The sequence below is a fragment of the Panonychus citri genome, unplaced genomic scaffold, assembly GCF_014898815.1.
Source record: "Panonychus citri isolate SS breed McGregor unplaced genomic scaffold, ASM1489881v1 Contig00011, whole genome shotgun sequence".
Classification (NCBI taxonomy): Eukaryota; Metazoa; Arthropoda; class Arachnida; order Trombidiformes; family Tetranychidae; genus Panonychus; species Panonychus citri.
In genome coordinates this window covers 1,682,975-1,695,217 of record NW_026515416.1, presented here as the reverse complement: position 1 = coordinate 1,695,217, position 12,243 = coordinate 1,682,975, and the positions used below count along the sequence as shown (strand labels likewise).

At 32.4% G+C, this 12,243-nt stretch overlaps 3 protein-coding genes across 3 annotated transcripts; 2 read left to right on the top strand and 1 right to left on the bottom strand.

The window, feature by feature from the left end:
* The first annotated feature begins 1,901 nt into the window (after positions 1 to 1,901).
* LOC128389880 (eukaryotic translation initiation factor 5B-like) lies at positions 1,902 to 6,100 on the top strand. Its single transcript, XM_053349531.1, has 3 exons — positions 1,902 to 2,287; positions 2,586 to 4,944; positions 5,052 to 6,100. The coding sequence occupies exons 1-3, from the start codon at positions 2,246 to 2,248 to the stop codon at positions 5,321 to 5,323; spliced, it is 2,673 nt and encodes an 890-aa protein (XP_053205506.1). The 5' UTR covers positions 1,902 to 2,245; the 3' UTR covers positions 5,324 to 6,100.
* Positions 6,101 to 6,347: 247 nt separating this feature from the next.
* LOC128389939 (sodium/hydrogen exchanger 9B2-like) lies at positions 6,348 to 8,251 on the top strand. The gene is given in 2 exon segments (XM_053349603.1): positions 6,348 to 7,034; positions 7,037 to 8,251. Coding segments are annotated over 2 exon segments (1,452 nt in total). The 5' UTR covers positions 6,348 to 6,655; the 3' UTR covers positions 8,110 to 8,251.
* A 116-nt stretch (positions 8,252 to 8,367) lies between these two features.
* LOC128389871 (SCY1-like protein 2) lies at positions 8,368 to 12,078 on the bottom strand. The gene is made up of 2 exons (XM_053349518.1): positions 11,839 to 12,078; positions 8,368 to 11,361 (listed from the first exon to the last, which is right to left on the bottom strand). The coding sequence occupies exons 1-2, from the start codon at positions 11,966 to 11,968 to the stop codon at positions 8,807 to 8,809; spliced, it is 2,685 nt and encodes an 894-aa protein (XP_053205493.1). The 5' UTR covers positions 11,969 to 12,078; the 3' UTR covers positions 8,368 to 8,806.
* Between the last annotated feature and the right edge of the window lie 165 nt (positions 12,079 to 12,243).

Here is a 12,243-nt window from a genome sequence, read left to right as displayed (position 1 = left end):
ATTATTAGTTAATCACAGTATTTTACGGAAGAAGGTGATTTAGTGTTAATCGTTGATTACTATTCAAATGATTTAATCACAAGTGTTGATGAAATAATTAAACGGAAGGAGTTGATTTGATTATTATGATTAGCAAGATTTTCTCAATCATAATGATTAACATCATTAAATCGTGAATATATAAAAATCAAAAATAAACACCAAAAATTTTGATGATATTAATTGGAAATGATTAGTGAACAATTTAAATTTAAATAGTGAAAACAAACTTGTAATTTATTTTGATACTAATCATTATTATTTGATTATTTGGACAATTTTAGGTCAATTTGTCCGGTAATTTAATATATTGATTGTTGAATAGTTACAAATTTATATTATCATCAGATATTGACAATTAACGATTACTTATTTTATGATTTAACTTTAGAATAGAAAATTTTTACAACAATTAGTTAAATTGTTTCAAAAATAGTTGACTAATGTTTCCTATCAATTTGTAAATTACTTGTAATCATTGGTTCATTAGTTTTCATTGTATAATTAATGATTACTGGGTAAACTAATTTCCGTATTTCAACAATTAGTTAATCCCAACTTGTTGATCACAATTTTTTCGTGAAATAAATTGTCACAATTATTATTGATTGACCAAACAATTGGAAAACATTTCAACTAAATAACTAAAATATTTTTAATCCAAACATATGAGAAGCAGAATTAGCAGCAATCAAAAGTACAAGAATAATAATAAATTGATATGTAATCATCGGTAAGGAATCAATTTAATTTACTGATTATCATGATGATAACAAAAATGGTCACAATTATTTGATTGTTGGTAAAGGTTAAGATCAAAGTGATTTTTTGATTAGCTGACGATGATGATGATCAATGATGATCGCAATCAAAATATGATTGAGATGATCACGAAAATTGATAATCAACTGGATAAGATCAAAGGGAATCCAAAGTTTTTAAATTAAGCGAATATTTTACCAAAAAGTGAGCGATGATTATTTTTTATCTGGGGGGTAAGAAAAAGAGGAAAATGAAGAGATGAGGGAAGAGAAAGAGAGAGAGAGAAAGATTGTTCTCTTCTAAAAATAACGGTAAACCGTTTTTTCACCATCACAAGAATAAACTGGTTTGTATATGAATTTTAACTTCGAATTTATTTTTCATCTTTTTTCATCTTCTTCTTACTTTACCTACTTTATCTTCTCTTTCTTTTCATCATCATTCTCATATCGAGGTTATCAAAGTTAAACACTAGCACGTTAAATTATTATTACATTTAAACGTCGTAACGTGGTAACAAATGAGAAGAAAATTGAAATTTATAAACAAAACCAGTTTATTCTTGTGATGGTGAAAAAACGGTTTACCTTTATTTTTAGAAGAGAACAATTTCTCTCTTTCTCTCTTTCTCTCTCTCTTGTTTGTCTTCCGATTTCCAGTTACCGTTTTCTCTTCTGGTTCTACCTCCATGGTAAATGAAATTCAAATGGGCAATATCACTTTAAACACTAAAAGAATTGGAATTATTAATAGAAAATAACCAGAACTAGTCTTTCTTTTTTCTGTATTGGTCCATAAACTCTTGCACTTTTGTCCAAAGCTCCCGAGGCTCATCAACTTTGGGAACAGAATAATTTTGATCAAGATAAACACCGAAATAAACTCCGGCCACAAAACCGACAAAAAGTCGACCAATCATAACGACAATTAATAAATAAACACAAAATTAACCGAGATAAACAAACAATTGTTAGGAAAAAAAAAGAATTAAAATCCAAACAGCTGACCAACTGTTCCATCTGGTGGTTGATCTTCAAGTTAAAAGAACTTGTGGCTGAGAGATGAAACCACAATTCAGCTCAACATTTCGGCTTAAGATTGACAAGTAAACATCACAATCTCTCACTGATTTGCTTGTAAATTGTCGTTAAATGCGGACTAATTTGCACTGTAAAGCTCAACAAGTGTCGAAAAGCTCAGATTATTGGATTGGTTGATTAATTAATTGGATTGATAAAATTTCGCTCTAAATCTTCAATCGTGAGCCGAAAGAAAGATCAGCTTAAAGTGAAAATGTGTTACTGTTGTTGCCATGTTGTTCCGAGTTGATCTTAATTTAGTTTTCATTTGATTCTTATTTCAATTTATTTGTTCAATTATTTTGTTTTCCATTTGTAATTCTTTTGGTGTTTAAAGTGATATTATCCATAGAAGTTCATCCAACATGGAGGTAGAACCAGAAGAGAAACCGGTAACTGGAACTGCAGTAAGTAAATTACAAAGGGATTCATTTCCTTTTTGACTTTTTTGATGATTTGTTTTTCTGTCGTCATCAATATTTAACTCATTATATAATCATAGTCTTTATTAGCAGCATCACTCCTTTTCTTTACCTTTCATCTTTCACTTTTATTTTCATTTTAATCGTCTCTTGGCTTACAATTGAGTCTAATCGTTTTTCTATGATCATTTTATTCTCTCTCTTTGTTTCATCTCTCTTTTTTGTCTTGTTTTCTAATTCTGTTCTAATTTTTGTTTCTTTTTTGTTCTATTTTCGATCTTAGGCTGGTCTAGATGCTGCTGAGGAGGAAAGAAAACGAAAACAAAAAGAAAAAGATGCTAAGAAAAAGGCTAAAAAGAAGGAAAAAGCAGCCGAAACCAAGAAAGATGACGGAAAGAAACCTGGCGGTGCCCCAGCTTCGGCCGCCGCTAAGAAAGCAGGTCCGGGTGCGAAAGCGTTAGCTCTTATTAAAGAGCAACTTAAAGCAAAGCAAGAAGAAGAGGAAAGATTGAAAAAAGAAGAAGAAGAAAGGATTCGTCGAGAAGAAGAAGCTGAAAATGAACGACTTGAAAAATTGAGGAAAGAAAAGGAAAAGAAGGAGAGAAAGAAACAAAAAGAGAAGGAAAGGAAAGAAAGGTTAAAGAAAGAAGGTAAATTGTTAACCGATAAACAAAAGAAAGATCGCCAAAGAGCATTAGCATCTCTTGAAGCGATGCAACAACAAGGAGCGATCATTGTCGGTAAAGAAGTTGGCGGTGGTAAGGTGGATAAAGATCGAGCTTATAGAAAGAAAAGAGCCGAGCAAAGAGCGGCTGCGGGTGTTACTGGTCAAACTACGACCAATGGAGAGGATAAAGAAAAGGATAAAATCGATGAGACTCCGGAAGGAGATCCAGAAAGTGTCATCAGTGTAGAATCTAGTGACGAGGAGATTGAAAACTGGGAAGATTTAACCGAGGACAAAGATACTGATAAAAAAGCCAAAAAAGGAAGTCAAGAAAATGACAAAACAACTAAGGAACCATTGAAACCTATGGAAAATAAAGTTGATACAAATAACCATTCAAACAACAAAACCGATTCAACTGTAACTTCACCAAGTGAACAAGAAAAATTAATTGACCAGCCACCAACATTACGATCTCCAGTTATTTGTGTTTTAGGCCACGTAGACACTGGAAAGACAAAAATTTTGGACTACATTAGGAAAACTCATGTTCAAGATAATGAAGCCGGTGGTATTACCCAACAAATTGGTGCTACTTTTGTACCTCCTTCAGCCATTAATGACCAATGTAAAATAGTGAAAGATGTTAGTGAGCTTAAATTACCTGGACTTTTAATCATTGATACACCAGGTCACGAATCCTTTACCAATTTACGTTCTCGTGGTAGTTCATTATGTGACATAGCGATTCTGGTTGTTGATATTATGCACGGATTGGAAGCCCAAACAATTGAATCAATTAATCTTCTAAAATCTCGTAAGACTCCCTTCATTATTGCTCTAAACAAAATTGATCGTCTCTATGGATGGAAAAGTAATCCAAGGAAGGATGTTGAAGAATTGATTAAATCACAAAGTTCTCACACTAAATCTGAATTTGAACAACGAACAACTAAAGATGTTATTCTTGCAATGAATGAGAATGAATTAAACGCTGCTTTGTACTATAATAATCCCGATCCAAAGACTTATGTCTCCATGGTTCCAACATCGGCTCATACTGGTGATGGAATGGGTAATCTAATCAATCTAATTGTGAGCTATTGCCAAGAGCGGTTAAAAAAGCGACTTCAATTTGACCCAAATCGACTTCAAGCAACCGTTTTAGAGGTAAAAGCTTTGCCTGGTTTAGGTACAACCATTGATGTTGTTCTTGTCAATGGTAAACTTTGTGAAGGAGATCGAGTTGTCATGGCTGGACATGAGGGACCCTTTGAAACAACAATCAGATCAATTTTAGTCCCACAACCATTAAGAGAGTTACGGGTTAAATGTCCGTTCCAAGAATTGAAACAAGTTTACGGCTCAATGGGTATTAAGTTAACTGGACATGATTTGGATAAAACAATTGCCGGTTTAGAATTACATGTAGCCAAGAATGATAAAGAATTGGCTGAATTAAAGGAATTAACCTGGAAACGTTTCGGTGAAGCCATGAGGTCCATTAAATGTGTCGATAAAGGCGTTTACGTCCAAGCATCAACTTTAGGTTCATTAGAAGCTCTTTTACAATTTTTGAAAGACTCAAAGATTCCCTATTCGGGTGTAAGAATTGGACCTGTTGTTAAAAAAGATGTTATGAAAGCTTCCGTCATGTTGGAAATTGCTCCAGATTATGCTGTGATTTTAGCCTTTGATGTTAAAGTTGAAAGAGATGCTCAAGAATTGGCTGACCAATTAGGTGTAAAAATATTTACTGCAGAAATTATTTACCATTTATTTGATAAATTCACTGCCTATCGAGATGATTTAAAGAAAAAGAGAAAAGAACAGTACAAAAATACCGCCGTTTTCCCATGTAAATTACGAATTCTTCCTCAGTTCATCTTTAATGCTCGTGATCCAATCGTTTTAGGTGTTTCTGTCGAAGAAGGATTATTAGTCCCTGGAGTACCGTTAGCTGTACCCACCAAAGGTAATTGACAACAATTATTCAAGTTTAACTTGAAGCGAAAAAGTACAACCTTCAACTAATTCATTCATTTATCATTATCTTTACTCTTTCCCCTTAATCCAATACAGAAAATCTTGAAATAGGCCAAGTAACAAGTATCGAATTGAATCACAAGCAGGTTGATAATGCTCGTCGTGGTGCTGAAGTTTGTATTAAAATTGAACACGTCGGCGGAGATGCACCTAAACTTTATGGACGACACTTTGATTACAACGATTTGTTGGTATCAAAAATAACTCGAGAATCAATTGATATCGTTAAAGAATATTTCCGAGATGATTTAATGAAAAATGATTGGCAATTAATGATAGAATTGAAAAAGACATTTGAAATAATATAAATCTAAAAGGCAGAAGCAAACTAAAAGAGTCATTATCGCTTATTGTTATTTGATCATCACCCAATCATCACAAATCATCATTAAGATTACAACGTGGCAAAAACAACAACAATTAACGAAACTAAATGTATCCTGATATACATTAAATCGAGACGGAGAGAGAGAGAGAGAGAGGAAATTAATTCTAGAATATTTTATCTCCAAAAGAATCAAAATTCACAATCTTTTCTCGTATTCTTCGTCTTTTATGTGTCTCTCCTCTAATTCAGCTCAAGAATTTAAATTGTCTACAACCCAATTTATCTCATTAACTAATTGCTGTTGGAGCTGTGATCATCAACCATTGTCTCTCCCTCCCGCACTCTCTCTCTCTCTCTCTCTCCCTTTATATGAAACACTCCTTGTTAATTTTTGTCAACAGGAGATTGGAAATATTTTTGACTAAATGAGTAAATACTATTAATACTGATGATTTAATTGCAAGATCCATGAAATTATGATTGATCAATTGTATTATTTTCCAATTGAAACTTGTATTGTGAATGTGTGTGAAGAAAATCTGATTAACATCGAAATAGATTAATCATAATCTATTCCGATGTTGAGAGAGAAAAAAGAAACAATTAGTAAATTGGCAAAACCATTAAAAACCTTAAATTTAATAATTATCGTCAATTGTAATTCTTGAGGAAACAAAAACATAATAATAGTAAAACAATTGTAACAAATGACTTAATTAATTTTTAAAGAGTAATAAAAGTTTTTTATTCAATCAAATCAACAATCAAATACTTAACTGGATCAATTTTGTTGATGATGATTAACTTTTCTCTTAATCATTTAATCCAATGATTATTATCCAAGCTGAAGATTAATGGTTAACAAGTTAAATGAACAAATTCAGTTGTATTACTTTGATAATTAGCAGAATTTTTTGTTGATTGTTAACAATTAAATTTAGAGATCGGAAATGAGCAGAATATAAATTTAGTTCTGAGTCAACTCGATTCGATTGGATAAAAATCCATCGAAATGATCTTATGATTGTTTACATATTCTTGTTCTCGTAATTCGATAACAATTAGTAAATCAACGATTAATAATGTTATTGATTTAAGATTCAAAGGAATAGATTAATTTGATAACATCGGAGTAATTTAATAGTCGCAATGATTGTGAGTCATTAATTGTTTCCAATTGTTGGATGAATTGTTTTTTTCAAACTAACGATTGAAATTAAATTATGAACAGTTTGGGTTAGGTGATGATTTAATCTCAGAAATTAACAACAATCAGTTGAAAAGTGTAATTAGTTAATCGTGTTTGTCTAATATGGATGAAAATGTTTCTTCAGAAGGAAAATCAATGGAAACAATTAAAGAGAATGTGATTAATTTTCTTGGCCAATGGATAATTCGAGTTATATTGTGTGTTCTCATTTGGTCATTGCTGTGGTCAGTTTGTGGTTCGATTGCGTTGCCACCTTCGAGTCCATTGTTCTCTCTGCTAATTATCTGGTTAACGGCTTATGCTTTAGGTCAATTGTGTCTTCCACTTGGACTTCCGCCTCTTTTGGGCATGATGATCGCCGGTATCGGTTTAGCTAATTTTCCAGGTAATATTGTGACCCTACAATCGCAATTATCTAGTTCATTGCGTTCAATTGCCTTGACAATTATTCTGCTTCGAGCTGGACTCGGTCTTGACCCGAAGTCATTAAAAGTTTATCGGGAGTTTGTTTCCGATTGGCCTTTTTTCCTTGTATTGTTGAAACGGTTTCAATTGCGATGACCAGTTATCTGATTATTGGATTCCCTTGGCAATGGGGATTATTACTTGGCTTTGTGATTGGTGCGGTCTCACCGGCCGTTGTTGTCCCAGCGATGATTGACCTTCAACAACAAGGTTATGGTACAAGTCAAGGAATTCCAACTTTGATAATAGCGAGTTCGTCAGTTGATGACATTGCAGCGATCACTGGGTTCGATGTTGCCCTTTCCTTTGCCTTCGTTAATCCAAAGTCCAGTTTACTCTGGAATATTGTTAAAGGTCCTGGAGAAGCGACAATTGGACTAATTATCGGTTCGCTTGCTGGTCTCTTGCTTTGGTATCTTCCTCGATTAAAGTCCATTGATACTCATAATAAAATTCAATCAGATGATAATGATTCATTTGAACAGTTTTCATTAACTAGTCAAAGATTTGGATTAACTATTGTCATTGGATTAGCTTCAGTATTTATTACTAATCATCTTGATGTCGGTGGTATCGGTCCACTCGCTGCTTTAGTTTTTACATTCGTGGCTGCGATTCGGTGGCGTCCTCATAAGCTTCATTTACCAATTGAAAATGGCCTTAAAGTTGCTTGGCTGATTTTTGAACCTTTTCTTTTCTCGTTAATTGGAGCTGAGATCAAGTTCAATCAACTACAATTAGACAGATTGTTTCCAATCACTTGTTGTCTTCTCATTTCTTTAGTGCTTCGATCTTTGGCCTCGTTTATTTCGGTCTTCGGAAGCTCTCTCAACATGAGAGAGAAACTGTTTATTTCTATTGCTTGGCTTCCGAAAGCGACTGTCCAAGCAGCGATCGGTCCCGTTGCTCTGGACTTAGCTCGAACCAAAGGTGACCAACAGGCCATTTCCAACGGAATTCTCGTTCTAACGGTTGCAATTCTTTCCATTTTAATAACTGCTCCAATCGGCGCTGTTCTGATCAAATTAACTGCTCCTAAATTGCTTAGAAAATCAACTAAAGATGACACATTAGAAATTGAATTATCTTAACAAAGGAAATTGTAAATTAGCTGAAATCGAATTACAGTTTTATAAATTATAAATTGTCAATCTGATCATCAAATTGACAAATTATAGTAAATTTCGCACAATTATTTGTAATAATTTAATAATGTTGAATAAATTTTCTAGATTTGTTTCTTTTCTGATTGTTGGTTTACATTCATGTTTATTATTTAATAATTATTTGCAAATTTCAATGAAAATATCACTAATTTTGTATGAGAAATTGATTCTCAATGATAAATGGGTTTTAGACATAAAATACAAGAAGAAATTGATATTAATTGATTGGCTCAATTATTCAGTAATACTGCAGAAATTATTTACCATTTAATTGGTATTAATAAATTCACTTCCTATTGAGATAATCAATGATCTTGTTCATTTGATTGTTTACATATATTTATTTTTCGTATTTCGATAACATTTAGTAAATCAACGATTAATAATTTTATTGATTTAAGATTCAAAGAAATAGATTGATTTAATAACGTCGGAGTAATTTAATAGTCGCGATGATTGTGTGTCATTAATTGTTTGATGAATTGTTGTTTCACTGCAACGATTGAAATGATAAGTGATTTCATTTCATTTCATCATTTCATTTTATTTCTGTGATCCATTTGGACTCATCATTAATTCAAAGTAATTAACATAATTTGTATCTAATTTAGTTGATTAACTCTCAGCTTAGAAACTCTTTAAGATCAGATTCAGATAGTTTGTTAATTGATTGACCATTAGAATCGCCAGTAGTTGGTTTTGGATTAGATGTAAACGGAATCAATGGTGTTTGTCTGATCATTGAATTTAATGAAGGACTAACATTGTTTTGTCGCAATCCAGGGATAGTTAAATTGTCAAGTGATGAAGTATCAAGAGATGGTCGTAATTGTTGCTGATTAGTTGATGAATATTGATTCTGAAATGCGGGGGAATGTCGATTTGATTGTTGTTGATAAGTTGATAGTGAATAGGCATTAGCAGTACTGGTAAATGCTGTTGGCATGATATTATTAAAACTGGACGATGATCCTTGATTGTTAGTCCATTGACCAGTATTATTGTTAATTGCTGAGGGTCCATTTGTTTTATTATTCATTGGTTTGATAGACATTGACGATCGGATTTTTTCATCAATCAAATTTTCGGTGAGATCTTTGGGTTTTAATGGGAGAGGGGAAATTGTTGATTTATTTACTGACGATGAGCTTGAAACATTCAACGGAAGACAACTTGGGAATGATGATGAAGAAGAAGATGAATTAATCGTAGTCGGATGATAACCAATTGCTTTTGGTTCATTTGAAACTGAAGATAATTCAATGGAACCAGGATTTGACCTTTTAGATTGTTCGGATGATGAAGTTATCGCTAATTTGGTAAAGAAGTCAAGTTCACCTTCGGGTTTAGATGAATTGTTAATCGAAGGTGATGAAGATGATTCTTTGGCTGTATAAGCAACTAATGCACTGTCCCTTTGAGATCTCATGTTATCCAATTGTTCAAGTTTACTTTTTTGCTCTTTTTCAACTGAACTAATCATTTCACGAATTATGGTCACAATTTGAAGAAATTGATTTGTAGTTAAACCATTTTCAATTGTCAACGGCATCAAAAATGGAATCACTTTGGTCGCCATGATCTCCTTGGTTAATCCTAATTTATCATTAGAAAGGACTAATTTAAGGATACCAACGATTGACATGATAATCGGCGGCTCTCTGACATTGATTGTTGTTAAAAATGGTACAATATCATCAAGGACTAGCCATTTGTGTAAAAAGGGTAACAATTTAGCGATACAGATTAGTGATTTAACTCGTGTTGACAATTGGCTTGTACTGTTAAATAGTTTCTTAATTCTTGGGATTATCGAGTTTTTCATCGATGCTTGATCAATGAGGTGGGCAACTGTTGGTAAGGTTTTCAGGCACAATTCAGGTACTTCAATTGAATTGTTTTCCAGGCAACAGCAAAGCATTGGTAAGATGTGACTTTTAATTGAATCCTGGTGAGATTTACATTTATTTAAAAGTAATTCCATATTGTTCATTAACAGCATTGGTATTTGAATTGGTTCCTTCATCTGTAAAACTTGAACCAAATGGGGTAATATTGATTCAATAAATTCTTCACTAGAAAGTTCCTCGGCAATGATAAATACATTTGGAATTACAAATGGAACCATGTCAGCGTTTACAAATTCTTTAACCAAACAATTAAATACTCGATCAACTTTAATCCGTTTGGGCATTTTATTCATAATCTCGGGTAGTCCACGGTAAAATTTCGACCTTTCAAGGTTATCAAATTGAAAGAGAGAATCTAAATATTGTAAAGTTCTAACGGTAACATCATCGAAAAGTTCAATTTTACAAAATCGATGAGCATCAGGTCGTAATGTTGGATCAATGTAAAGAAGTGATGAAATGTGTCTCTGTAAATCAGCGGGTATTGAATTAAATGTTTCGCTTGGAAGACGAGAGAAACGATCAATACGTGAAGATGACATGGAATTGATATTACCCGCAGTGGGAAGAAGTGGTTTTCCCTTATTGTAAATATAGTAAATTAAACAGCCCAATGAAAACATATCAGCTCCCAGGATAAGATTAGGATCACTAGTACCTGGTGAATTACAGGTAATATATTCTGGTGCCACATAGTCAAGATTGGGTAATGCTAGCATTGGATATTCAGCTGGATGATTTGTTATATTGAGAAATGGAAATTTCAATGGAAATTCATTTGGATCAATTGGTGGAACAGTAAAATCAAATCCACCCAATTTCCAAGATCCTTTACGATTAACGAATATATTTTCAGGTGAAATGTTCCGATGTAATAATTTAGCATCATTATGAAGAAAAGCTAATCCTTCGGAAAGTTGAAGTAAACCATAAGTGATTTCAACTTCAAAAAATTCATATGAACGAATCTCTGGTGGAACTGGTGTCTCAATGTTATCATATCTACCATAAAGATTGGCTAAAGAGGCGAGAATTGGTTCAGTGGCAAATGCTAAGGAATCACGACTTTCCTCCAATGGATGTTGAACTGTTAAAATTGATGGATGTCTAATCTTAGTTAATTGAGAAACTCCTTTTCTCAATATGTCCAAAGTTAATTCTCTATCTCGACGATTAAATTTGTCCAATACTTTTTTCTCTAATACAAATATCGATGCCTCTTCTTTGGTACTTTTCTTGAATCCAGAGTAAATTTTCCAAGTTAAACCTGAATGAGATTGAGAATAGAAAAACAAAATTAAAATTAGAATAGAACAAAACAAAATACAATCAAGAACAACAATTAACCCACAAATTTCTTTGAAAAAAAGGTAAACAAAATAATAACCATAGAGTATTTCCAATTCAAGGTACAATCTGAAACTGGAAATTCATTTATAACTTTAGGTAATCAGTTAATCTTTTCAAGATAATCTATTTACAATATAATAATGGAAAACTAATCAAATTGTTAACAAAAACCAAACATTAAATTGTCTGTATTAGTCATCAATCTACAGGAGGCTCAATGAAAAGTAAAAGTTTCCAGAATATGACAGAGTAAAATTAGCTAAAAATGTTACATTTTGAAGAATTTACCTAAATTGTATTGGAATTAAGATGAAAATGAAAAAAATGACATTTAATTATAAGAAAAACAAATAAATATCATCATCATGACAGCGAGAAAAAAACAAACACTTACCTGGACCACCTGAAGCTTTATGTCCTGTTATTTCATAATCTCTGGTAACTGGATTACCTGGTAATATATTATTTATATTAGATACAGTGGTGGACACAGTTGACCGTAATTTAGAAACAAAAATATCCATAATTTAAAAAGTTAATTGTGATTAAATGAGAGAACAATTTTCTATTAAAATTTAAGAAAAACAATATTGGTGATTTAATGAGAAGTCAACGGCTGCTCATTGAGAGAAACAAAGAAAAGCGGTAAATACAAATCACCGAATTTTTTTCTTTTCTAATCATCACAATTCAATTAATTATCAATCTGATCATCAAATTGGCAAATTATTGATTCTGGTATAAAGCAAATTCGACAAAAATATTTGACATAAGTAAATAATGTTCAATTTGTAACATA

Coding starts and splice junctions, on each gene's coding strand:
- LOC128389880 (XM_053349531.1), top strand. CDS start 2,246: ATGGAGGTAGAACCAGAAGAGAAACCGGTAACTGGAACTGCA. Junction 2,288..2,585: donor AACCGGTAACTGGAACTGCA/GTAAGTAAATTA, acceptor TTTCGATCTTAG/GCTGGTCTAGATGCTGCTGA. Junction 4,945..5,051: donor GTTAGCTGTACCCACCAAAG/GTAATTGACAAC, acceptor AATCCAATACAG/AAAATCTTGAAATAGGCCAA.
- LOC128389871 (XM_053349518.1), bottom strand. CDS start 11,968: ATGGATATTTTTGTTTCTAAATTACGGTCAACTGTGTCCACCACTGTA. Junction 11,362..11,838: donor TAAAGCTTCAGGTGGTCCAG/GTAAGTGTTTGT, acceptor AATCTCATTCAG/GTTTAACTTGGAAAATTTAC.